Here is a 25,877-nt window from a genome sequence, read left to right on the forward strand (position 1 = left end):
TACTCCCTGCTGATAACTGAAGGATGCCCTACTACTTTGCATTTCATGAGAGGGAGTAGTTTCCTTTAATGTGGATAGCATTCAGTAAGATCAGATCCTGGAAAGAATTATTTGAATGGAGATTTTAGTATGTGGCTGGATGTGTTACAAAGGACTAAAATTGACTAGTTCTTTTTTAGGTACTTGTGTTTTTATATTAAACTTTATCCCCTTTTCTTATGGAAAAATGTGAATAAACATGCAAAAACCAGAGCATTAGTTGAATAATCTCATTTGTAACTGTGCGAGGGGGCAGCAGCATGTTTACTTGGAAGATAAAACAGTCACCAGGGCAGAAGACATACTCCTGTTACAGTAACACCTCAAGGTTTAATGCAACTCAGAGTTAAAACTCACTTCTGTCTTCCTGAAGAAAGCAAGTCTGTACCATAACCTTACAAGTGAAACTGAAAACTCAATCCCTAACCAAGATGTCAAATCCCATTTTATAATTCTGAAATCTACAGTGATCAGAGAATCTAAAATAACTACTGTATTTAGACAGCAGTAATGTGAAGAGAGCAAGAGAGAGCAATACTGGCAATCAGTGGCATGAGTTTACACCTCTAAGAGGTAGGCAGAAGGGACAACGAACAGCTGTAGAGCAAGGTGGTTATCACCCTCTCTTGTACCTTCATTCTCACTGGAAGTGCAGCTGTGGTTAATTCTGAGCCCTTAGCACTTGACCAATAAGAGGTAAATGAAAAAGAGCAACCTTTGAGTAAGGAGGAAGTACAGGTTAAAACCAAAAATCAGTCTAGCTTAGTTAAAAGGGAAGATTACTCTCCTAAAAAGTGACAAGGTGTAAAAATGATCAGATGCTTCAATTCCAGTTGAAGGGGGGGGAAGGGGGGGGAGAAAGGAGTATCACTAGCCTAAATGGGATGAACTTAAAGTTCCAATCATAGTAACATTAGTGCCATATGTGAAACAGTAACTTGTCCAGCAACAATACAAGTACAGGAACAATGCTATAATGAGCCAGTGGGAGGGGAGGTTGAGCAGTCCATCTTTCTACCGCATGTCATTTATGCATATGTGAATAATTTGGACTGATTTAGTGAGTGCTTTGTGCTCCTCTGCCCCGCAGCTGCTCCCATTACACATTTCTCCTTTCAATATCTACCCATCCTCATGGTTCTCTCCCACACATACTTCCTACCTCTCAAAAGCAGTAAGTTTCCAGCAGGAAACTAGTTGTAGGAGTGAGTACAGGCAAATGTCCTCAGTAGCCCACACTTTACTGGCAGAAGCTCTCTCACATCCAACACATCTTCCTAGAAAATTCAGCTAATTCTGGAACTCTTTGTAGTTGGCAGTATGTCTATAGAGAATTCATAAAACCTGAGTACAGCTGAAGTTGACCAGTCTTATTTAGCAGTTCACTACTACAGCCTTTCTGGGATCACCACAGCTCTGGGAGGAGAATGCCTGTGTCAACAACAAAAAAATCTCAGTATTTGACAATAGTGTGAGTTCACACACCCACACTGTTGAAATAAGACAGCACTTTTGTTAGAAAGGGAACTTGCAGAGGGCACATGTGGGCAGTGCAAGATTAGCCAAGGAATAGTGTGGTCAACAATAGGAGTTCAACAATGTTCAGAACCTGAGTCTAAGGACCAGTCTCCTGCAACTGTGGTCTGACCCTGGCCACAATACAGGGGCATTGTGATGCAGATATAGAGGGAAGTGTCCCATCTCACTGTATCACCTGTACACCTTGCTCCTCCTTAGAGGACTTTCAGTCCGTATTCACAAGACTTGCACTTGCTTGATTTGAGTTCTTACACGACCACAGCTTGAGATGGTATGAATCAAAACAGAAGTCGTTTTTAAAAGGAAATTCACTAATTCTTACAAATGAAGTTTTAGAAAGCCAAAAAATCTTTCTGCAGCCAAAGCGTCTCCACAAGACAAATCTTGATTAACAGTGCCTCTTCTGGGTCAAATCACTGAAATGCCCACCTAAATCAGGGCCTCAAGGAGGACTGCAGTGAGACACAGAATGAGTCAGCGTATTGTCAGTTTAGCTCCTCAACTCTAGTACCCCCTCCTAGCTCCCACAATGGCTCCTTGAAGAGGACCCTGAACAAACAAACAAACAAAAAAAACATCTGCCTTTTGGCAGTAGCCAGAAGTCTTTGGTATAGAATCATTCTGGGCTCGGTTCCAGTAAGTTTCCTCTCTCGCCATTGCTGAGAAGGATGGGGATGGGGCACAGCAACAGAGAAAGAAGAGCAAAACTAACTGCAGAAAGGAGATTTTTCAGATTCATAGAGTTTAAGGTCAAAAGGGATCATCATAATCATTTAGTCTGACCGCCTGCACATTGCAGGCTACAGAACCTCACCCACCCACTCCTATAATAGACCTCTAACCAAATTACTGAAGTCCACAAATCCTGGTTTAAAAGACTTCAAGTTACAGAGAATCCACCATTTGCACTAGTTTAAACCTGCAAGTGACCCATGCTGCAGAGGAAGGGAAAAAACCCCTCAGGGTCTCTGCCAGTCTAACCCAGGAGAAAATTCCTTCCTGACCCCAAATTTGGTGGATCAGTTAGACCCTGAGCATGTGGGAAAGACAAACCTCTTTACAGACTCCTCTTTGGTACAGAAATGCCAAGAGGCAGCATAAACCCTTTAGAAATTAGCTAGTATCCAATTTACAGTAAACTGGGAAACTTGCCAGTTCTCAAAAAAGTTATGAATGAGTATAACCTAAGAAAACAACACCAGGAGAGAGATTCTCATTGCTGCATGTCAAAAAAAAAAAATGAATTAGCCTTTGCCTCCCTCAAAGTGGACTCAGATGTTGTGGAAATTATTTTCTGTATCTACTTATTGTCCCTTATTGTTCCATACCACTTGGAGAGTCTTTGGTCTGCTAAAGGGCAGATAGTATTGTTACTGATCACTGCTTTTGAGAGGTTTAGGGTCTCAGAGTGGGTTTTAGTATTTTCCTGTGGCAAGGTAACAGGAGCCCATCTGCAGTTAAATACTCCAGGTGACAGGAGAAAGGAGAAGTGGGTACCAGCTGAAAATGAAAACCCACAGTTCAACAAAAGCAGGTTTGGTTTATTTGAATGATTTCATTAAATATTCTACAAAGGTAACAAACTGCAGCACAAAGCGCAATCGTACAAGAAGCGCAATGCCTGGATTTAGTGCAAAACATACAATTAACTACGGCCACGGAAGCCCAAAGTTTGAATTCATTTTATTTGTGTGTATTTTTGTTTTTTACAGTGTACATCGTTAAATAATGTAAAGAAAACATTTGTAATTCAGAAACAGATTTTATGTGGAAAAAAGGTACTCAAAGTGTAATATTAACACAAAATAATTTAACAGTTCAGTAGCATTAGTTTATTCCTCTAGACTTCAGTTATTTCATCCACAGGAGGGAAATCAATGGTAAATAAAACCAGTTCTTGCATAACGTGAAGTGAAAAACCGACCTCAAACTTATTAAATCAAAATAATTAAATAACCATGTGCTGCATTCAGCTGATCAGTTCTTCTGCCACGAAGTGTTGCCCCACTCCTGTTACTGCTTCAGCCGTATAATTACTCCATTACACAGAGCATTGTTTTCCCTACCCATACTTGGTGTATTCAGGAGCCTCCTCTCCAGTCATTTTAACCAGAAAGCAGAGGTTTTCTGATTAATTTTACCAGCAGACATTTTCTCTTCCTCTTCCAACCACACATACACAACGGTGAGACCTTTTATCTCGTTCTGTGGTTCTACAGCGCCTGTGTTATTTACCAAGAATTAAAAAAAAAAAAAAAAAATCTACTGAGAAACTGTTAGAACCCAACCCCCTTGCCACTAGCCTCCACCCACAGACTCTTCATTTCCAACCTATATATGCCAGTGGTATCCTGGCTGACAAAGCTGCTGTAAACATCAAAACCAGGTGAAGGGAAAGAAACAGATCCTGTGCGTTTGTTTTTAGAGATAAGAGCAAAACATCCACAGAAAGTATAAACTCCCTAGTTAGACCCCCCACAAGGGAGCAGTGCTCACAGAAAATTCGTGTGAGTAAGATTTCCTTGGTGCAGAGACTTCCAGGACACCACTGAGCTACTCCCAAGTACCAGGAAGCAGTACTTTGACCCTTCACAGCTTGTTGCAGCACTACAGAGTAATACTGGTTGGTTGCAGTATTATTACATTGAACAGGGAACCAGTATTTTTCAGTATGAAAAAGGGAAAATGAGTTGAGAAGTAGAAGGTACAATACAGCTACTAAAAGATGGCACAGTTAGTTATGGTCCTGGTACCAGTTTGAATTCTTTAGAGTGAACAAAATCATAAGTCCTCTGCATGCTTAAAACAGGGAATTCCTTGATGCCGGCTGTTTCGAGTGCATCCATTGCCGGCAATGGACATCGCACCAGGAAAGTCTACTCCTAGCACGAATGGATACAAAAAAAAAAAAAAGGTAAGAAAAGCAATCCCAGCAGATAACTCCATCCCCCTAAGGGTAATGGCTCCACCTCCATACACACCCTCACCTAGCCACTTTCCATATCACAGCTTAATAGTCAAAACACTTCTAAAGTTGAACTTCTCCAAAATATGCACTTTCTTCCCATCCTCTGTTCTGATCCAGCCCTCTTAAGGCTCTAGGCAGTATTTGTTAGTTTCATTCCAGCTTCCTCTTCCCCCTCCATCACTTCTGCCTATCACCCCTTGTTACACTAGCACTGTGCCATCAACTTCTTACTCTGTCAACATGGACAGGTTTCCCCACCACCCAAAGCTCTGTTCCAACCTACAGCCTCAATGGCTCTCCCTCCTTCCAACACCTCCCTATCGAAGTTACAGTAGGACTATATATATTAGTCTATATATATAGGTAACCCTTTGGTATCTCAGTCACTAGGTACAAAATAGTCCATTCTTCCCTTAACTTGCTCTCTGACCAGCTGGGACCTGCTGAGAAAGCGATGCTAACTGCAGAAGCAATAAAAGTCCAAGGCACTAAAATATCCAGCAAGCATACTGGGAGAACAGACAAGTATTCAAGTACATTAATTTATACAATTTTACATTCACATTTATCTAATACAATGAAAATACAAAGGAAAAAGTTAAAGTGTCTCCAATAAGTATAGGATATAGCTAGCTTTTTTTCCATTTTTAATTTTTAACTTTTTTTAACCCTCTATTTTCCACTCATTTTTAAACTACTGTTGTCCAACAACATTTATATATCACAGTGTTTCCACATCAAAACTGATGGTAAGTACATGTCCGCAGGGAACTTTTTAAAATTTATTTTTAAACAATTTAAATTGCTCTAATGCTGCAGTCAAAGCTGTTAATATCTTTTACTTAAAGCAGTAATGACCTATCTCTCCAAGCCTGGGCTGCACTGCAAGTCCATTTGTGTGTCTTACCGCTCAGGAGGTAAGGAGGATTGTTTGGGGGAGAGGAGGGAGATTTGGACAGCTTCTCTCCTGGCCTTGATTCTTCAGGGAAGATGAGAAGTGTGTTAAAACCTCATGCTAAGAGCAAACTCTCCATCTCAGCACATGTGGATTCAGACTCAAACCGAAGTACTTTTACAGTGAGATCACACTGATCCAGTGACTTCTATCTTCATTGCTCATCTTATGCAAGAGCAGGAGTGTTCATGCTCATCACCCTCCTCCCCCTTCAGAAATGGAGAAACTCTCCTTACCGAGAGCTGACAGCAATGGTTGGAAAAGGGAAGCTCATTCCCATTCTGGCAGAAATAGCCAGTTCAGTGCAGCACTAGTAGCCCTAACTCCCTCCCCATCTCCTGTCCCAAGTTCTACCCAGCAGAGTCTCTGGGTCTGGCTAAGTGGTCCGAAGGTTGGAGCCTGGGGGGTTGCTGATGGATTTCTGCAAGTTGCTGATGTTGAAGCTTTGCAAAGAGGCAGCTCCTACAGGCTGGAATTGACCAAGGGGTGGTTGTGCTGGACTACCTGTCCCACTCCAGGGAGCTGCAAAGGGCGCGGCTGGGTAACCGTACTGCTGTGGAGGGCACATAGCCTTTGTGAAGTGACCTAGAGAGGTAGCTGATGCTGCAGAGATAGGAGTAGCACCCAGGGAGGATGACATAGAAATACATAGCTGGCTTGGTGCTGAGAACTTTCTTGCCATTCCAGGGCCCTGAAAGAAAACCCAGCCCCCAAGAGAAGTTATTTAAGTGTGGCTGAAGCAGTTCCCCTCTATCCACAGCCCCTTCCATGTAACTGAGTTAAATGGGTGCTTCTCAAAAGACATCATGACTCTCCCCCCTCTAGTGCCTGAAGAACAGGTGGCAGGAGCCCTCCACATGTAAGCTATGGTTCATTCCCTCCTAGAGCACTATTTTGGCCTGGCTACATGGAAACGCTTCTTTACATATGTGTTTTGATACTCCGATAAATTAGGTTAGCAGTGACAGCTCTCCATCCATGCATGTTCAAGCAGGAAATATCTTACCTCATAGTTGCTATGCCCCTTGCCACCTCTCTTTCCTGAGAGGTTCATAGCATCACGGGCCCAGTTGTCTACCAACTTGTGCAGGTCATCTGTGAAAGTCCCTTTCCGGCTGGAAGTTATGGCAGGAGGCTGAGATTGGGTTGCCTGGCTGTTCACTGTACCTCCAACTGTGTTGGTGCTGCTGGTCCCTAAAATTACAAAGACAACAACAACAGAATCAAAAGCCAGGTTACAACTAGTTTTCTAGGAAGTTTAGGAATTATGACAATAGTGGAATAGTACAGAGCAAGAGTTTAAAAGCCATGCACATGAATTCTACATTTCGATTCTAGGACATGTTGAAGGGGGAATTTAGAAGGGCTCATTTAGTTATTTTCTCAGATTAAAGGTATTTTGTAGATGTGTTTGTTTTACAAGAAGTGCTGCAAGTAGCAGTTGTGTAGGAATGGAGTGGCTGCTGCCCATGTCAGGCTCCTCTTTTGGCAGTGAGGGAGGAGGGAAGATTGGGTTTCATATTAAGTGGCAGTATTCGTGATGAATAGCTGCTCACTTGCCCGGCACCATGTTTTTTAAAAAAACGCGTAACAGCCACTGTTTGAGCACAGTTCATTTCCAACTCCGCCCACCTGGTACAGAAAGCAGAGTAAGCAGCCGTACAGTCAGCACAGCTAGCTGCTCTGTAACCCAGTGAACTCCACTCTGCAGGATGCAGAATGCACCAGGAACTCCGTTTATGTGAAGAGAACTTCGGGCTGAAAGTGAGAAACTGCAGGCACTATTGCACTCAAACACTACAGGACTCGTGTCCAATGGGATAGTGCACACAGATCCCTACTATATGCATCAGGCAGCGACTGCAGTATGCAGGGCAGCCTACACTTCAAAAACAAAAAACAAACCAACTCCCCACACACACACCCCCCCCAAAAACCCAACGTTCTTTGGTGCGTTCCAGGAAATCTTTTTTGCCATCGTGATCAGATTCGCCATTCAGAGCAGCAAGCGTTCCATGTGAAAACAGCAAATTCAGTTTGATGTTGGAGAACGGAGAACATAACATGGAGAAACTATTCTATTCACATGTTGATTAAGAATAAAGGAGTCCACATAATGCTGAAAAACTGGATTGTTATTGGCTGGATAAAGAGTCATCGTTTGCTGGTGAACCCACAGACTAACTGCTGCTAGATAAACCCATAGCAAACTAAAGGTAAAAACTTACCATCTTGAGGGTAAAATGATAGTCCAAAACAGTAGGAATATCCACTGTCTGGTGGAGATGTATGGTTTTGCTGGGCCCAGACAGAGAAACATTTCCACTTGGCTAGGTAACATTTTCTGGTGTTTTTTTCTGCTATTATTAAGAATGATTTTCACCACTTCAGAGAAGGAATGTTCTAGGTGCGACACCAATCCAAATACCAAGCCATGAGATGAAGAGCATCTGGGGTGGGATGCCTTACCCTACCACTTTTCTGGGTCAAGATATCCAGAAAAGTCCAAATGCTGTTAAGTGGAGAGGATGACATTTGAAGGAGGCTTGGAAACCCAAATTGTTCAGGTCATCTTGGGTGATGGAGGATGACTTGTGCCCCATCTAGTCAAATTTCCCATAGAACTCAAGGCAGTAGTGGGATGGAAGGGAAGGCATAGCTGAAGTGATCTGTCGACAGGAGGAGAAGTGCATCACTTCTGGAGTACTGACCTTGGGTTCCTCTGAAGCAGTACATTTTGCACTTCCTGACAGGTTGGGGAGCCCACATGGTCAAGTTTCAAGTGGGGGCTCCCCACTGAGTGAAAATACTGTTTACTACTGAATCATGTAACTCCCCCTTGTGATCAGTGGTGAAATGCCTGCTGACACTGTCTGCCAGTGAATTCTGGATGCCCAGGAGGTACATTGCCAATAGGGTGATGTGGTTCTGTATACACCAGTTCTATAAGTTGACCGCTTGTATGTACAGGGGCAAGGAACATACCCTCCCCATTTGTTCATATAGAAAATGGTAGTTATGTTGTCCGACCTTATGAGGACGTACTGGGATTGTATGAATAGTAGAAATGCTTTTAGCAAGCCTCCCATACTGATCTCAGTTCCAAAAGACTGATGTGCATTCTAGCTTCTTGAAATGTCCAAGTGCCTTGTAATGTGTGATCACCCATGTGGGCTCCCCAACCTATCAGGGAGGCGTCTATTTATGGTTGGGTGTAGGTGATTAAAAGGGAACTCCCACACACACATCCAGAGTCCCTCCATCATGCCAGAACGGGGCTCACCTCAGAAGAAACTGTCACTGTGGGATTCATGCTATACTTGCTCAGTGTATATGCTGTTTGGAGCAAAGCTTTCAGGCAACAAAGGTGGAGTCAGGTGAATAAGATTATGCAAGTATATAACTCCACATAGCCCAGAAGAGTAAGGCACATCTGAACTGATGTTCGAGATTTGCATGTAACCAGGTCTATGAGAGCACCCATGGCGCAAAATCGGTCAGTGATGAAGTAGGCCCTTTCCTTGATTAAATCCAGTGTTGCTCCTCTAAATTCTATGGTCTGTATCGGAGACAAGGTAGACTTTTTCCTGTTTACACAGATTCCCAGGGATGCTAGAAGCTGGAGCAACAATGAAGTTGATGTTAACACTTCCAGGCAAGACTTACTGGTTAAAAACCAGTTATCCAAATACGTGAGGATGGCGGAGCCATCTTGTCTACACTGAGCTGCTATTATTGAGAAAACTTTTGTGAAGACTCTGGGAGCAACTGTGAGCCCAAATTGGAGCACCCTGTATTGACAGTGGTAGGGATCCACCACAAACCTAAGGAATCATCTGTGAGAGGGGTAAATAGCCACATGAAAGTAATGTCTTTCATTTCAAGGGCTACGGTGGGTGAGGTAATATCCTTTACTGGACCAACTTCAGTTGGTGAGAGAGAAGATTTCAAGCTTACATAGAGCTATGTAAACTCAAAAGCTTGTCTCTCTGACCAACCAAAGTTGGTCCAATAAAACATACTATCTCACCAACCTTGTCATTCTAATATCCTGGGACCAGCACAGCTAAAATAATACTGCATATATCAAGAGCTGAGAACCATGTTGAGGGATGGTATTATCAGCGTTAATGTAACCATGCGGAATTTTAGGTCGAGAATGGGTTTCCAGCCTCCTTTCTTCTTGAGGACTAGTAAATACTTTGAACAGAACCCATTTCCTTGATGTTGAGGTGGGATGCTATAATTTCTCCTCATTGGGGAAAAAAACCCTGTATTTTCTGACAGAACTCCCTATGAGAGTGGTCCTTGAAAAAGCACAGGGAAGGGAGTTTTGGGGGAGGTGGGCAAAGAAACTCAATGGTATAGCTGGAATGGGATGATATCCAGTACAGATTTGTCTGTTATTTCCCAGTTTGGGGGAAATTTCACTAGCCACCCCCCTGAAATGAATCTCAGAATCTGGTGGCATCAATATTGGTTCAGAGATCTCTAGAATCATGTCAGAAATGTTGGTAGTCATGATTGGAGTGGAAGGCACCAGGTATTTTGGTCTCTGTATTCTTTGTTGTTTGCAAGATGGCTCATAGGAGTGTTGATTAAAACGTTGGGGTAAGGACCTTGATTTTTAAGGCTGTTTGATATTTTCTCTTTGGAGCAGGTGTATAAATACCAGGGAGCGAAGAATTGCCCTAAAGTCTTTCAATAAGTGCAGAGACTCATCCGGTCTTTTCATTAAAGAGATTAGTTTCACCAAATGTGGTCCTCAGCTGTGCTCTGAACCTCCATCTTGAGCCCCAAAGAGTGTAACCATGATTCCTGCTGCATCACAATGGCAGCTGCCAGGGATCTCTACCATATCAGCCACATCAATTACATCCCACAAAAAGATCCTGGCCACCACTCTGCCGTCAATAAGTGCTTGAAATGAGCCTTATCTTCCTGAGGCAGTTTATCCTTAAAGTCTAGAAACTTATGAGCAGTTCAAGGAATATTATTTGGCAAGAAGAGTCTGATAATTTGATCCTAAACTGTAGACTGGTAGATGCAACTATCTTTCTCCCCATAAGGTTGAGACATTTGCCTCCTTACCTGCAGGGGTGGTCCTTGGTGCTGTTGTCTGGATCTTTCAGTGGCTGCCTGAACTACCAAGAAGTTCAGAGCAGGGTGGGTAAACAAGAACTCTGTTCCCCTAGTCACGGCAAAGTCTCTGCCCTCTTGTGGGTAAGGGCACAGCTTTAGCTGATTCCAGAATGGCTCCATTGACCAGGAGAGCAACCCAACTGGAGCCCGCAGTTTGGAGGATATCCAGGAGCTTATGATCAGTATCCTGGACTTCCTCTAAAGAGATCTGAAGCTCTTCCACCATTCTCCATATAAGCTCCTGGGACGGTCTATGATCATCCAGAGGAGACTGAGAGGCTGGAGCGACCACTTCATCAGGTGAGAATGATGATACCTGTGTTGGAACCAGATTATCTTCCCTTTTTCCATGGGCTCAAGGGTTCAGACTGGCCCCTTGGTGGTATGAGTCCCCATTGGAACGGATAGATTCTGGGTAACATGTGTAAGGGTCCCAAGAACCCCAATAAGGGCAGTATGAGGGGTTGAAGCCAGGTTGTGGTGACCTCCAAGGCACTGAGTACCACTGGTCTGAGGAGGAAGATCCTACCTATATAGTCTAGGCTGATTCCAAGAAATTCTCAATCCCCTGTCTGGGCTGAATTTCCCTGGGTGGAGCAGAAGCTGCTTCCACCAGTATATCTGACCCTTCTCAAGATGAAAAGGTCAGATATAGGTCCATCAGCAGTGCCAACAGATCCACAGAGAGAAATCCATGGCTAGCGGACAGGACAGGACAGGACAGCCTTCTCCCAGAGTCCTAGATTCTCACAGGCACTAGTTTCTCTCTACTGATAACAAGGGAGACTGTGGATCCAGGAGAATGAAGCTATCATCAGCAGTGGTATAAATCAATGATACTTTCAGAAATTGTAATCTGTTATTCCATACCACTGAAGTGGTAGTTGATAGCAGTTCCTTATGGGGCTGTGCCAGTACTGTTAGTGAATGAGTCTCTGACCTGACCGTAACCAACAGTTCCCAATCCTTTGGGTTTTGGTGCTTCGGTTTGGATGGTACTGCAGTCAGTGTTGAGGTTGGAACAGAGGCTGATACTGAAGGAGTCTTGCTCCTGAGTCTTGACTATGCCTATGTGGCTTACGAGGGCCTAACCTCTTATGGCTTGGGCATAAAGGCTCACCTGACTTGGATGGGGGTCATGGAGGGATCTCTCCTCCTCCAGGGTCTAAGAGAGTGCCCCTTACTCTCATGAGGAGGCCCAGTCAAAAGGTCCTTCCCTCCACCCTTCTCTGCACTGGAGTCAGACAAAGAACTAGGAGACATGCTCCTTGTCAACTCTGGCCAACATACGGGAGGGTCTCCCCAGTGTTGGTCTGATTGGAGTCTCATTGCCTGCTTCATAATTTGTTTTTGAAGTCAGAGCTCTTGCCCCTGCTGTGTTAGGCTGGAGAAGGAGTGACAGATACTGCACTTGGTGCAGATAAGTGCCTCCTCAAGCCAGTCCCATGCCAAGAAGCTTCCCCAGGGTGGGATTCTAACACTAGCTAACTATAACTCAAAAACACTAAAAAAAAAAAAGAAAACTAAGAATAATGTAACTTTGAATATATTTACAGGATGAAGAGAAAGGAGAAACTCTGGACACTGGGGAGGATTCCAGCTCAGGCCTTGTGGCAGTAAAAATGAACCAGAGAGGCAGGAGGTCAGTCTGCCATGTCTCTTATACACTGGGCGCAGATCATGAAGAGAGCGGAGGCACAGGTGCAGACCAATGGACACTACTTGCAAGAACTCTCCAGTTTCAGGCACATGGTGTGTATGTGCACCCCCAGTGGAATGCACATAGGGTCCAGCACTCAAAGAACCACCATTCTTCCTCAAAATACAGGGGTATTTTGCTCACCAGTGCTGAATCAGCATACCTTGGACACCTGCCTCTCAACCAGGAGTAAGAGGCTTGCACAACAATTATCGCTGGCTTGGTACTAAGGTTACAACAGGGACAGCATCTGGGATAACCCAAGTGTGCTGAACAGATATGTCTGACAAAAGTTATCAAAAACCTCAGCACCGAAATCACCATCTCACTACTGAACAAGGCTAGAAGCCAAAACCACTACCTGAAACGAATGAAGTGGCTCTCTGTTACTCACTTCCCTAGACATCTCTCTTCAGGACCCTCATACCTGAGAAAGAACATCAACCCCTCCAAATCTCAGCTGGAATGGCTCTTGTTAGGATATTGAAGAAGAAAGGCAACATACTCATTACCTGTAGCAACTGAGTAATGTGCTACTAGAGTGAGTAATGCTATCCCCTCTCCCAGCACTGTCTAGAAAACATGAAACCCTCTCCCCACCTATAGTATTTAATAATAGGGGTGTAATCTTTAGGAGCAAGGAGCCCCATGCAGCAATACAGATGAAGGGGGAAGAGAACGGAGGGCCTCTCTGACAAACATGTGGTGGGAGTTCAAAAGGAACAGAGTAACAGGACCATACCGTGTAGTGTGCTAAGGAAACTGTGATGGAACAATGAGAATCTCAAGCATGTGTAATGTGAAAGGGCCTGGAACAATTATCTGACAAGGCAGCAAAGCAAGTGAAAGGGTGAAGTTGGAACCCACATAAACAGGCAAGAGTGAAAGCAAAAGGTACTTAAGAGGAGGTACCAAAACAGACAGCAAGATAATCACATTCCATAGTCAAGAGTTCATGCAGGAACCAGCACCTCTCAACCCCTTCCTGATGGCCAGTCATCTGCACCCCGCTGCTCGATACATTTATATATTGTATACCCAGTTACATTTTGGTCAGGAATTATAGCTCATACCCCAATGTCTCCAACCTAATCCACAGACACAGGGTTGGGAGAGACAGGCACATTTAGTCAAGAGACACCAGAGTGTATTCGCCTGTAAATGTGCAATGGGATTTACAAACATTTCGAAATGCTTGCTTTGAGTAGCTTCTATACAAAAGTGATTTTGTTAACTAATGAGCTCTTGTCTCAGCCTCACAGCAAGGACAGAGTAGGATTGGCCTGTGCTGTAAAACATGAGCTGCTAATAATACAAGGCTCACTTCTTATCAACAGCATTTTATTAAACATTCTCAGGGATTTTAAATTTCAGAAGTTGGTTATTCTGCTCTAACCCAAACCTAAAGCCATCCAGAAGTGTCTGAAAGGGGAGTGCATAGATTCATGGCATTCAATGGAAACAACCCCCTCCAGTCCTGCTCAGCCACAGCAAACGTCCCAGTTTCTTGTCTGGTGACATAATGAAGGATTTGAAATGAAAACAGACTCCTCCCCTCAGCCTGTTACTCCATCATGCTTTCATTCTCTGCCCCCTTTTATTTCCTCCCTTGGAAACCAGCCTGAGCACCCACCCTCAAAGACAACCTTAGATAATACCAGCACACTTAGATTAGGCATATCTAAACTGTTCCTGTTTTGGGGGCACAGGTTGAAGCCATTTAATGGCTTGTCCTTACCCTTTAAGATCTTGAAGGAGTCTCTGCAATGGAATCAGGAGACAAGAGTAGGCAAACCCCTTCAGCATAGTCATTACAAGCAAATCCTGCTGCACAAAGGGGTAATTTTAGCACATCAGCACTGCTGTGTGCAACTGATCCTACTTCACAATTCACTGTCATTACCAATCAGCAAGGAGTTCCACAGCTAAGCTGAGGGCCGGCAAGCCTCTACAGCACTGAACAGCAGTTCATTTTCCACTGCAAAAATGAATAGGCAGCCAGAACCTATTAACATGTTAACAAAGGAACACATGTTAGAGGGAATAATTGAGACAGAGACAGATGCTGTGCTGGAGACAGATTCACAGAGGTTAGGCTTCACTGATCAGAGGGAAACTCATGAACAGGGACCAGAAATAACAGAAATAAGATAATTACTACAGAGCTGGTTGCAAGGACAGACTTTTTTCACCATCTTCCCTGAAGCACAAAGAAAGAGTAATTTGTTAAAATAAGAGAAACAGTGAGAAGTGTTTAATATCAGCAAACAACACATAAAGCCCAATGAGAAAGAGGAGACGGTACAGCTGGACACTGCCACTGGCTGCAGTTACATTGACAGCCCAGTGGATCTTCTATGGAAATACCCAGACCACAAGACAGTGTTTCATCATTTGTGCTCTCGCACAAAACGAGACTAATATGTTTGTTCTTTAATAGTTCTCTGAAATCTAGTGGTATCTTAAGAATGTTAGGGATGTGCTGGTGTTTAGGGCTAGTACTTATCGATCACTGGCTGTTTACCACAAGAGCAACAGAAAAAAATAAGAATAAAAAAAAATCTCCCACCTCTATCTGGAAAGGGGAAATATCCCTCATGGCTTTCATTTGTCTGAGAATTTGTGGGGTACTCAGAGGATCCAAGTGTGGATCATGTACTCTCACCATCTGTCACTACATCCCCCTTCCATATTTTCTGAAATGTTAGTGCAACAGTTACAGATAACCCTACTGGGCCTGTACCAATCAGCTCCTCCAGCTGCAGAGTTAAAAGCATGTTATTGACCAATGCACTGTTTCCTCTTCATTGCTGTTTCTAACTAGGTGTCTTTCCCCCACCCCCCCAGAAGTGGCTGAGACAGTATATCAGATTCCAGGAAGCAAGCAACCTGTAAACAAACTGAGCATTCAAGCCAAGCTGCGCTATCGGAAGCATTACCCACTTTTACAGGACAGCTACAATAAAGCTTTTAGAAGGTCCATCCACCAATGTCAAATTTCAGGAGTGAAAACAATCCATCCCACTACAGCATAATACCTGCTTCTCAGGAGAGGCTTTATAGTTTGCCTCAAGAGGACTGACAGCTGGACTGAGGTTGTGACAAGCTAACAGTACACTACCATATAAGAAAGCAGTAACGATAAGTACATCCAGCTCACAATGCCAATCTCAGAGGCTGAGAGTGAAGGAGTGACACCCCACTGTTCTTTATATTACCCTCCCAAAAAAGGCATAGGGAAAATAAATACACACTTTCCCAGATTTTCTAAGAATTTAACTTCTTCCAGGAAAAGAAACTATAAAGCTTGGAAATCCAAATGAACATTCTTTGCACATCCCATCAATACCTTAGTCTACCTGCTCAAAGCTTTTAAAGCTGTGTTGTTTGGAGGCCAAACAGCAGGAAGAGGTGAAAAGTTACATGAGCAATTATGCACTAATGGTGCATTTAGTCCCAATATTGGGGATTTATTTATGGCAGGATTTAAAGTATTGCTGAAAAACTCAACAGTTAAGGACTCTTCTCACCCTCCTCTCAATATAAAGAGGATAATTGTCAGTTCCATTGCAGCTGTCTCTGTAGAAGGCTTGCTCTATAACTGTTGCTTTGTTCATTGGAGTTCATCCACAAAGATCTCTAGCCCAGCTGAGCTGCTGCATGCTGTAGGAGGACAAATGCTAGAAGTCTGTGGAATTTGTGTGAAATGTGGCAAATGAAGGCCATTTCATAGGACTGCCAGCTCTCACATACCCAGTCATTTGCGAAGGGGGGGGGGGGAGGAGGGAGAGAGAGGAGTGTCACAGCATTCAAAGGTCCTGTCTACATTGGAAGTATAGTGGGATTTTGTATCACTCCCAGGAAAAAAAGCATAGTTTTTGCAGCCTTAGCCCATGCATTTAAACACTTCAAATAACCACATCAGAAGTTTGAGGCTCATGAGTCAAAAACCCCATCCTACTATCTCCCCGCCCCCTCAGCTTTTAAACTTGAACTAGTTTGCTAGGACAGCTGGAATGGCCTTAAATAAGAAGGATATGGAGTATTTGTTGTGGGCTGGGAAGAAAGGGGTGTTTTGAGGAGTTGCTCTCACCACAACCCTCTACCTATGGCACATTTAATCTGCCTCCAGTCCTCAATACGAAGAGCCCTTTCTGAACATAGGTCCCTTGGCTACTAATATGGAACGTGATCATTTGGCCTGAGTGTTCCTTTGCACACATGGCTAATACCTTTAAACAGTGCCAGTTTTAGTCACTAGCTACTCAGTGATTAGGAGACAGGCAATGCTGATTACCTCAGCACTTACACTGAGCACTTCTGGGAACAGCATGCAGAGGTTTACCCACCCTATGGGGAGATGTGTTGTAGGAGGAAGCCATACAGATTTATTTAACATTTTCATTAAAGGCAGCTACTTTTTCCTATTAGGAAAGACAGTACACACCATACACCCCCCATTGCTGTAATTTGGAATGGGCAGCCCTCTCACTGCTACTGAGGAGAACCAGAATTTTTCCCCAGAAGTCTCCTTGGTGTCAACAAGTACAGTCTGTAACAATCATAAGTGAAACCATAAGGAAAGGCCCATATATTCATATACTGACCTCCTCCTCCCATTCTCTGCTAATTCCTTGAAGATCACTATTTCCCACAGAAAAGTTTTCCTAAAAGTTTATTTAAGTTATTTGGCCCTAGTTAAGGGCTATATTAAACAGGACACTTAACATGAGAACCCAAACTTCTAAGGTGTATTAAGAGCTGTTAAGCAGAGCCATGAAGTGGAGGGAATACAAGTAGGCAGAAGAGAATGGGCTGCATGAGACATCAGATCCAAGCAGCAGAAAAAAAAAAATGAAGACAAGGAAGGAGTAAAGGTGTTACACACAAAGAGCCAAGCAGGGCGTACTCAGAAATCGGGTCCTCCTGCCACCAGGCTTGAACGTCACCCGCTCAGATGCACAGTTAAACTTCGCACAGCCTGTGATAAAACAAAAGAGGGAAGAACAGAGAAAGGAGAGGAGAAGAGACAGAACACAACTACAAGATGTTAGCAACTTGAGGTTGGATGGGTGAAATGCAGTAACATGGCACACAAGAACAAGCCTCAAGAGGTGGAATAGGGGATATGTACACAGTACAAGGAACAAAGACTCTTACTCCACTCATAGGTCGAATTTTTTTTTTTTTTTTTTTTTAAGCACAAAACAGAGTGCTACCTTCCAATACCTAATCCATTAGGAATAAGGCTGCACTCCACAGCTGAATTTAACTCCTGGCAAAGGCATTCTCCCAATTACATAAGACACTGCACAACTTCAGGACACAGGAAGTTACACATTAGTAGCCCCAATATTTCTAAAACAGGTTAGTGGAGAAAGGGAAGAGAATCCCCAGAAGGAAAAGTTTCTGAAGGAGCGGCTTTCCATCTTCCATTCTTTTACTTCTTGATCCTTTTCTCCTATCAATGTCTACATTTTACTCCACTCACTGTAATTCAAACAAAACCACCACCAGCTTGAGACTGCTGCATTCAACTAGTCTCATGGGAACATTTACAATGGGTATTTGTAAAATAGCGTATATGGAAAAATGGAACAATTGTGACTCACAGAAATGAGTAAAGCTATACACAAATAGACCAACAATCCTTAATGAGTGGAAGAAAGGAGGCCCCCAAATACCAAGCAGAGCCTTCCAGAGACTAGTTAAAGCTCTAATACCTTATCAGAAGGATAAATGCCCAATCTGGATGCTATAAGGAAAAGAGTGCTATTAACTACCCCCTTCCACTGTGTGCTCATATTTTACATCCCTATCTTCAGAATTTTTTAGCCAATAGAACTGCAGAGTTAGCTGCATTTTATGAAGGATTTTTTTCACCCTCTTCAGGTTTTTCTAACCTTTCAGTGCTGCCATTAGAGCAGAAGGCGCAGTATGTTACCTCTTCATTACCTCACCTCTGATTTTCCCAACCTGAAAACTTAGAAATCTAACTGCAAATAGTGTGCTAGGCCTCACAAAGAGACAGACTAACACCCTGATCAGTCTCTAAACACAGGCCATACTCTGAAGTCAATCTACTGTATTTTGAGGCTGAGAACTCCCTGGTATAAGACTTAGCATTAATTCCATAGAAGTTCTTACCTTGGCCTGGTGCAGAAAGGCTTGGTACCGAAATAGCACCATCACTGGTGAAGGCAGAGTAGAGGTTCTCACTAGAAGGAGATGGTTTAAGGGGCTGTAACAGATGGTTCTGCCCAATCTCTGGGACATTTCCAGGAGGATGAAGGGTCTGCTGGGGGGGCAAGACTGAGGGGGCACTCTGAGAAGACTGATTGCCTATAAAAAGAAATAAGAATCAGGATACAGGACAATATAGACATTCAGTTTCCCCACCTCACCTCAGAGGCTTTTCCATTGTTCCCATTGGCCAGAAGGCAATGTGTCTAGAGCTGATGAATGCTTGGGAGATTTAGCAGGAAAAATCTGCAGTGAATAAATTAGAACTAAAATCGATCACTGGGAGGGACTTGTAGGAGTGATAAGGGAGAAATGCTGAGAATGTAAGATCAGCAGGAAAATCCCAAGGAAGGGCCTTCACCCTTTTGCCAGAATTCTAGATTAACATGCCTGACCAAAGGATACAGAGGGGACTTTGCTGTTGCTGAGAAAGGAGCCAGGAGTAGAATTTGGAATAACTTTTTTAGAAAGGCCTCTAATTACAGCCCTGTTCTGCCTCAGTGTGTGTCAAGATAGGTCCTCCATTGCATGCAAGAGCAGAATTAAGCAGTGCAGGTGACGGAGCATGGGGAGAAAAGGTGTCTCATTACTTTGACAGATGCCAGTCTATTACTGAGAATCTGGTTTTGAAAGCGAAAGACTGCTTTATAGTAGTTTTAGCTCATTCATTGGTATGGAGATTCATCTTCTGTTCTGTGAGCCCTTTAGGTCAGAATACACCGCTCACGTAACAGTTCTTAGAGAAGATATAACAGCAGGGATTTTTGCATCTCATTCTTAGAATAGTGAAATATTTAAACAAGTCTTTGGGAGTGTCATCTATAAATCTGATCTTTTAAAAAAAAAAGTTTGGTGTTGTCGTCATATGAGAAGCTGACAGCACTGGAGACAGAAAATCCTACTTATCCACAAAAGAGATACAGACAGTGAAAGCTTTCCCAAAATACCCTGCCAATGCACTACCACCTTGACCTGGAGACACCTCTTCTGTCAGTAAAATGGACAATGGATACTGAACTTCCATTCAATCCTTGGTCTTCGCACTGAGACTACTAACAGGCAGGCCAATTAATGCTAAAATTGCTAGGCTGACCACCAACCCACTTCACAAAGACCACTGATGCAGTTTGTGGAAGGAAAATTCACTAGTTGAAGATATGTGCCCTGTGGACTCTGAACCCAGAGCATAGCAGCCACTTCAACTAATATTTCCATTCACAATGCTGGCCTTCCCATATCCATGTGCTCAATGACATTCACAGGGTTTTAGAGGGATTTTCACATGTGCTGGGGAAGGAACTTTGATTTTCATGGACCTATTTTTTCTGACTACTGTTGCTAGTTAGGAAAACTTGTGTGTTTTAATAAGAATGGCTTCCCTCACAATCCATCTTTTCCTCATTTAATCTTGTAATTACATGAGATGCTTAATTTGTGACACTGCAGTCACTTCCACAGCAGACTGACGTCAAAAAATGAGATAACTTCACTGAGACAACGAGATGCTGTGCTGTTAAGCACCTATTAAAGAAAATAAAGACATCTGCAACAGCAGTCAAAGGAACAGAAATACCACCAAGTACAATTTTCTACTTCAAAATTAGCTCCACTGTGAAAGTCCATCTTTAAAATGTGACGAGAACAACCAGGAATTAAACTGGAGGGATCAAGAGGCCCTACTAAAAATAAGTTTGTCTGACTTTTTCCCCTATGCTTTAGGCTTCATCCTTTGACACTGGAATCCCCAGCTCTTGCCAGCAGAAGCACTATGACTAGTGCTAGTAGAAGCCGGCAGCATTATCTCCTGCAAATGTAAACAAACTTGTTTGTCTGAGTGGTTGGCTAAACAAGAAGTAGGACTGAGTGGACTTGTAGGCTCTAACATTTTATATAGTTTTATTTTGGAATGCAGGTTTTTTTTGTACATATTCTGCACTTGTAATTATAACATGCATGATAAAGACACTGCACTACAGTATTTGTATTAGGTGAACTGAAAAATACTATTTTTTTTTTACACTGCAAATATTTGTAATCATAAATATAAAGTGAGCACTGTACACTGTGTATTCTGTGTAGTAATTGAAATCAATTTGAAAATGTAGAAAATATCCCAAACTATTTAAATAAATGGTATTCTATTATTAACAGTGCGATTAATCGAGATTAATTTTTTTAATCGCTTGACAGCCCTACTAAAAAACCAAAGTGGTCAGCAAGTCTACAAAACACCATTAGTAAGATTTATATGAAAAAGGCCTTTCTCCAAGGCCAGACTGAGAGGAACCTAGCAGACTCGTATGCTGTGCAAAAACAGTGAGATGTACAAACCCAGATGAGACTCTCAGTGAGTTAGATTCCTCTGAGAGACAGGCAAGAGATCACCTCAACCAACCACCCCTCAATCCTGTGGGTTGAGGGTGTCCCATGATCTATTGTAAAAAGAGTTAGGACAGAATCAAAAGGTTCTAATAAACAATTTACCCTGCGTGTCACATTGGTACTGAAACCTGAGGGTGCCTTACCTAGCAGCTGAGGGCTCTTATTACCCTGGGAGCTGCTGCGGCTGGATTTGCTGCCTTTTCCTTTAGTAGGTCTCCTCCTTCTCCCTGAGAGAGGAGCAGCTGGGGGGATGATTACTGCAGGGGGGACCTTTCCCAGTTTGGTGTACAGCAATTCAATCTCCTGCTTCTGGCGACTGTGCAGCTCCTGGATCTCTTTATAGTGCCTAAAGAGTTAAGAACATGAATAAGAACTTAACAGTCCTGTCCCATCCCACTGAACGGCTTTCTTTCTGAGGGTGGAAAATCTTAGCCACAATTAGCAAGCTGGATGCCACACACACAAAAATCACTTGCTCCATTCCCCTTATAGAAATTGTAACATTGGCTAGAATTCTGACGTACAGTTTGCCTGTTAGCATAACAATGATAAAGCCAGGAAGGGGAGCGGGGATGGATCATCAATAAGGTCTGGAGCTTCAGCATAAACACTGTAGGGCTGGCAAGATTCACACTCACTTTCCTAAGACATGAGTGCTTTGAAATTTCCACTCGGCTTGGTATTGACTCAGATTCTTCTGATGTTTTATATGTACAAGATCTAAAACTGTCAGCTATCCTTAAAAATATACACACACGTACGTGGGTGGGTGTTCTTCACAGGCACTTATGCATGAAGTCTAGCCTATCTTAGAAAATAACACAAGAACTCAGGCAGCTCAGTTTTCTCGGACGTCTTTGTCCCTATCCCTATGGGCTCAGGATAACATTTTCAAGTTCCCTTAGGTGGTTTAGGAACCTAAGTTCCATTTTAAAGGAGACACTGGCACCTGACTAGGTCAACTTGTGACACACATTTATACACAAGAGATATCAGTTAAAACTGAGCATAAAAAGTAGGGGTGTGTATTTATAGAAAAAAAAGTTACTCACCTCGTAACTGTTATTCTTCATGTGTTGCTCACGTCCATTCCAATTAGGTGTGCGCGCTGCGTGCAGTAGTCGGAAAGTTTTTCCCCTAGCAGCACCCGTCGGGTTGGCTGTGGAGCCCCCTGAAGTGGCGCCTTTATGGCGCTCAATATATGACCCTGTGCCTCCTCAGTTCCTTCTTGCTGATTACTTCGATAGAGTGGAAGGCGGGTGGGTTTGGAATGGATAGGAGCAACACATCTCGAAGAACAACGGTTACGAGAAGGTGAGTACCCATTTTTTCTTCAAGTGATTGCTCATATTGATTCCAATTAGACGATTCCCAAGCCTTACCTAGGCAGTGGGGTCAAAGTTATGGAATCACTGATTGGAGCACCGTTCTGCTGAAAGCTGCATCATCTCTGGCATGCCGGATGATGGTGTAGTGAGAGGTGATCTATGTACTGAGGACCAAGTTGCCGCCCCGCGGATTTCTTGTATCAGGACCTGACCCAGGAACGCAGCTTATGAAGCCTGAGCCCTCGTGGAGCGTGCAGTAAGAGCTGGGGCTGGTAATTTGGCCAGCTCATAGCACGTGCAGATGCATGACGTGATCCAGGAAGATATTCTTTGAGATGAGACCGGGAATCCTTTCATCCAGTCTGCCAGCGCTATGAACAACTGGTTCGACTTCCTGCACTCGATGTAGAAGACTAGTGCTCGTCGAACATCCAGGGAGTGCAGTCTCTGCTAATGGCTACTGGCATGAGGATTAGGATAAAAAGCAGGCAGGAAAATGTTCTGCCTACTGTGGAAGTGTGACAACCTTAGGAAGAAAGGCCGGGTGAGGTCTGAGTTGCATCTTATCCCTGTGGAAAACCGTATAAGGTGGGTCTGTGGTAAGGGCCTTTAACTCCACGACAGACAGAGAAGGGAGCAAGTCGCCAGCGGTTCAAATGGGGGGCCCATTAGCCTGGAGAGGACCAGGCTAAGGTCCCACATGGGGACAGGCTGTCTGATCTGGGGATGTAGCTGTTCTAGACCCTTGAGGAACCAACCAACCATAGGGTTGGCGAAGACGGAGCGTCCAGATGCTCCTGGGTGGAAAGCCAAAATAGCAGCGAGGTGTACCTTTATGGAGGACACTGCCAAGCCTTGCTGTTTCAGGCACAGAAGGTACTCTAAGGTAAGAGGTATAGGTGCCTGAAGAGGGGGATGTACGATGCTAGTCATACCAACAAGTAAATCTTTTCCATTTTGCCAGATAAGTGGCTCTAGGTGAGGGCTTCCTGCTGCCAAGTAGGACCTCCCTTAGCTATTCTGAGCACAGAAACTCCATGGGGTTCATCCATGAAGCTTCCAAGCCATGAGATGGAGGGACTGCAGGTTGGGGGGTGATGAAGACTACTGTGGACCTGAATGATCAGGTCAGGTAGGAGAAGCAACATAAATCGGGGCATCCCCTGACAGTTCCTGGAGTGTGGTGTACCAATGTTGTCGAGGCCACGCTGGTGCCGCCAGAATTATCTCTGCCCTGTCCCTGCGGACCTTTGAGTAGGACCTTGTGCACGGGAGAGAATGGGGAAAAAAAGCGTAGAGCAGGCAGCCTCCCACGGTAGGAGGAATGCGTCCGTGATTGAGCCTGGGCTGTGTTTCTGGAAGAAGCAGAACATTGGGCACTTTTTGTTGCTCCAAGTGTTGAACAGATTGACCTGATGACACCCCCACCTTTAGAAGATGGAGCATATGACATCCGGGCAGATGGACCACTCGTGATTGCTGAAGGACCTGCTGAGGTGGTCCGCCAGCACGTTCTGAACTCCTGGTAGATAGGACGCTTCCAGGTGAATGGAGTGGGCTATGCAGAACTCCCACTGCCAGAGGGCTTCCCGACATGAGGGAGAGGAATAGGCTCCACCCTGCTTGTTGATGTAAAACAAGGCAGTGGTGTTGTCAGTCAGAACTGCTATGCACTGACCTTGTAGTCAGGCCTGAAAGGTCTGGCATGCTAGTCGCACTGCCCTCAGCTCCTTAATGTTGATATGGAGGGCAAGCTAGTCCTGCGACCAAAGGCCCTGCATTTGGGGGTCTCCCAAATGCACACCCCATCCCAGAGCTCACGCGTCCTTACTAGGGACAAGGAGGGCTGTTGAAGGGGACTCCTTCGCACACTGTCCGAGGGTGGAGCCACCATTGAAGGGACCCTGGCACCTGTCCCAGCACCGTAACCACTGAATTCAGGCTGTCGCCTCCTGGGTGATAGGCCGAAACGAGCCACGCCGGTAGAGGCCTGAGCCTCAGTTTAGCATGCCGGTCATGTAAGTGCAGGCTGCCATGAGGCCGAGGAGACTCAGGCATCCCCTTGCTGTAGTGGTCAGGTATTGCCTGAGGCCTTGAATGATGTCTGTCATGGCTTGGAATTGGGACTCTGGCAAAAGTGCTCTTGCCTGAACCGAGTCTAACACCACCCCGATGAATTCTATTCTTTGGGTCAGTGACAAGGTTGACTTGTTCAAGCTGAGGAGGAGACCCAGTCTCTCGAATGTGGATCTGACTCATCGGACTTGAGAGTCCATCTGCCCCCTGGTGCGGCCCCTGAGCAGCCAGTCGTTAAGGTAGGGGTATACTTGCACCTGCCTCCGACAGAGGAAAGCAGCCACAACCGACGTGCACTCGGTGAACACTCTGGGGGCTGTTGAGACGCCGAATGGAAGGACCGTAAATTGTAGGAATCGTCTGTATGCAGGCCCAATAAGCTAAATGGAAGCACACGTCTATCATGTTGAGGGTGGCGTATCAGCCTCCTGGATCCAGAGAAGGGATAATTGTGCCCAGGAAGACCATGCGGAACCTCAACTTTACCATGAACTTGTTGAGTCCTCGCAGACCTAGAATGGGTCTGAGACCCCTTCCCCACTTGGCTTTGGGGATTAGGAAGTATAGGGAATAGAATCCCTTGCCCCATAGTTCCTGAGGAACCTCCTCCACTGCTCCCATGGCAAGGAGCGCCCACACCTCCTGGATAAGGAATTGCTCGTGAGAAGAGTCCCTAAAGAGGGACAGGGAAGCGGGATGAGAGGGAGGGTAGGAGCAGAATTGGAGAGAATATCCCAATTCTACGGTACGGAGAACCCAGCAGTTCAAAGTTATTTGGGCCCAAGCACATCAGAAGTGGGACAGATGATTCAAGAAAGATGGGGAAGGATCCAGAATTGCGGCTGGTGCGCCGTCCTCAGGTGCACCTTCAAAAGACCTGCTTTGAACCAGATGATGGTTTAGTCGGGCCCTGGCCCTACCCGGGCGGGGGGTGGGAAGGCTTGTGTCTGCCATTCCTGCCCCCCTTTCTATAAAAGTTCTGCCTCAGCCGAGGATAGTAACACTGCTGCTGAAGCTTGAAATGTTTACATTGGGTTGCCGGGGTGTACATACCCAAGGATTTCATGGTAGCCCTGGAGTCCTTTAGGCTATGCAGCCTAGAGTCAGTCTGCTCTGCAAACAGACCTGCCCCCATCAAAAGGCAGGTCCTACATGGTCTGTTGAGCCTTGGGCAGGAGTCCCGAGGCCTGCAGCCATGAGCTACATCTCATGGCAATACCGAAGGACAATGTGCAAGCCACTGAGTCTGCAGCGTCCAGTGAGGCCTGTAAAGGAGGTCCCTGCCACCGCCTTGCCCTCCTCCACTATCGCTCCAAACTCCTCCCTGGAGTCTGTTGGCACCAGCTCCTTAAACTTGAGCATCGAGTTCCAGGAGTTGAAGCTGTATCTACTCAGAATTACCTGCTGGTTGGCAATCCTGAGTTGCAACCCCCCATGGAATACACTTTGCACCCAAATAAATCTAGGCTCTTGGCATCCTTGGACTTAGGCGCTGGGGCTTGTTGT

General features: G+C 44.6%; 1 protein-coding gene across 2 annotated transcripts in view; it reads right to left on the bottom strand.

The window, feature by feature from the left end:
- Positions 1 to 3,098: 3,098 nt before the first annotated feature.
- WNK1 (WNK lysine deficient protein kinase 1) overlaps positions 3,099 to 25,877 on the bottom strand; it is a 182,030-nt gene continuing 159,251 nt past the window's right edge. The window contains exons 25-30 of one of the 2 annotated variants that reach the window (XM_024204658.3): positions 21,111 to 21,313; positions 18,490 to 18,684; positions 17,231 to 17,323; positions 14,501 to 14,542; positions 6,508 to 6,695; positions 3,099 to 6,192 (exon numbers count right to left, since the gene is read on the bottom strand). In XM_024204658.3, the coding sequence (XP_024060426.2) occupies positions 5,878 to 6,192; positions 6,508 to 6,695; positions 14,501 to 14,542; positions 17,231 to 17,323; positions 18,490 to 18,684; positions 21,111 to 21,313 (1,036 nt within the window). In that variant the 3' untranslated portion in view covers positions 3,099 to 5,877. The remainder of the gene's footprint in view (positions 6,193 to 6,507; positions 6,696 to 14,500; positions 14,543 to 17,230; positions 17,324 to 18,489; positions 18,685 to 21,110; positions 21,314 to 25,877) is intronic. The other variant, XM_024204640.3, reaches the window with a different exon arrangement.

This window comes from Terrapene carolina, unplaced genomic scaffold (genome assembly GCF_002925995.2).
Source record: "Terrapene carolina triunguis isolate 2854851 unplaced genomic scaffold, T_m_triunguis-2.0 Scaffold190, whole genome shotgun sequence".
Classification (NCBI taxonomy): domain Eukaryota; kingdom Metazoa; phylum Chordata; order Testudines; family Emydidae; genus Terrapene; species Terrapene triunguis.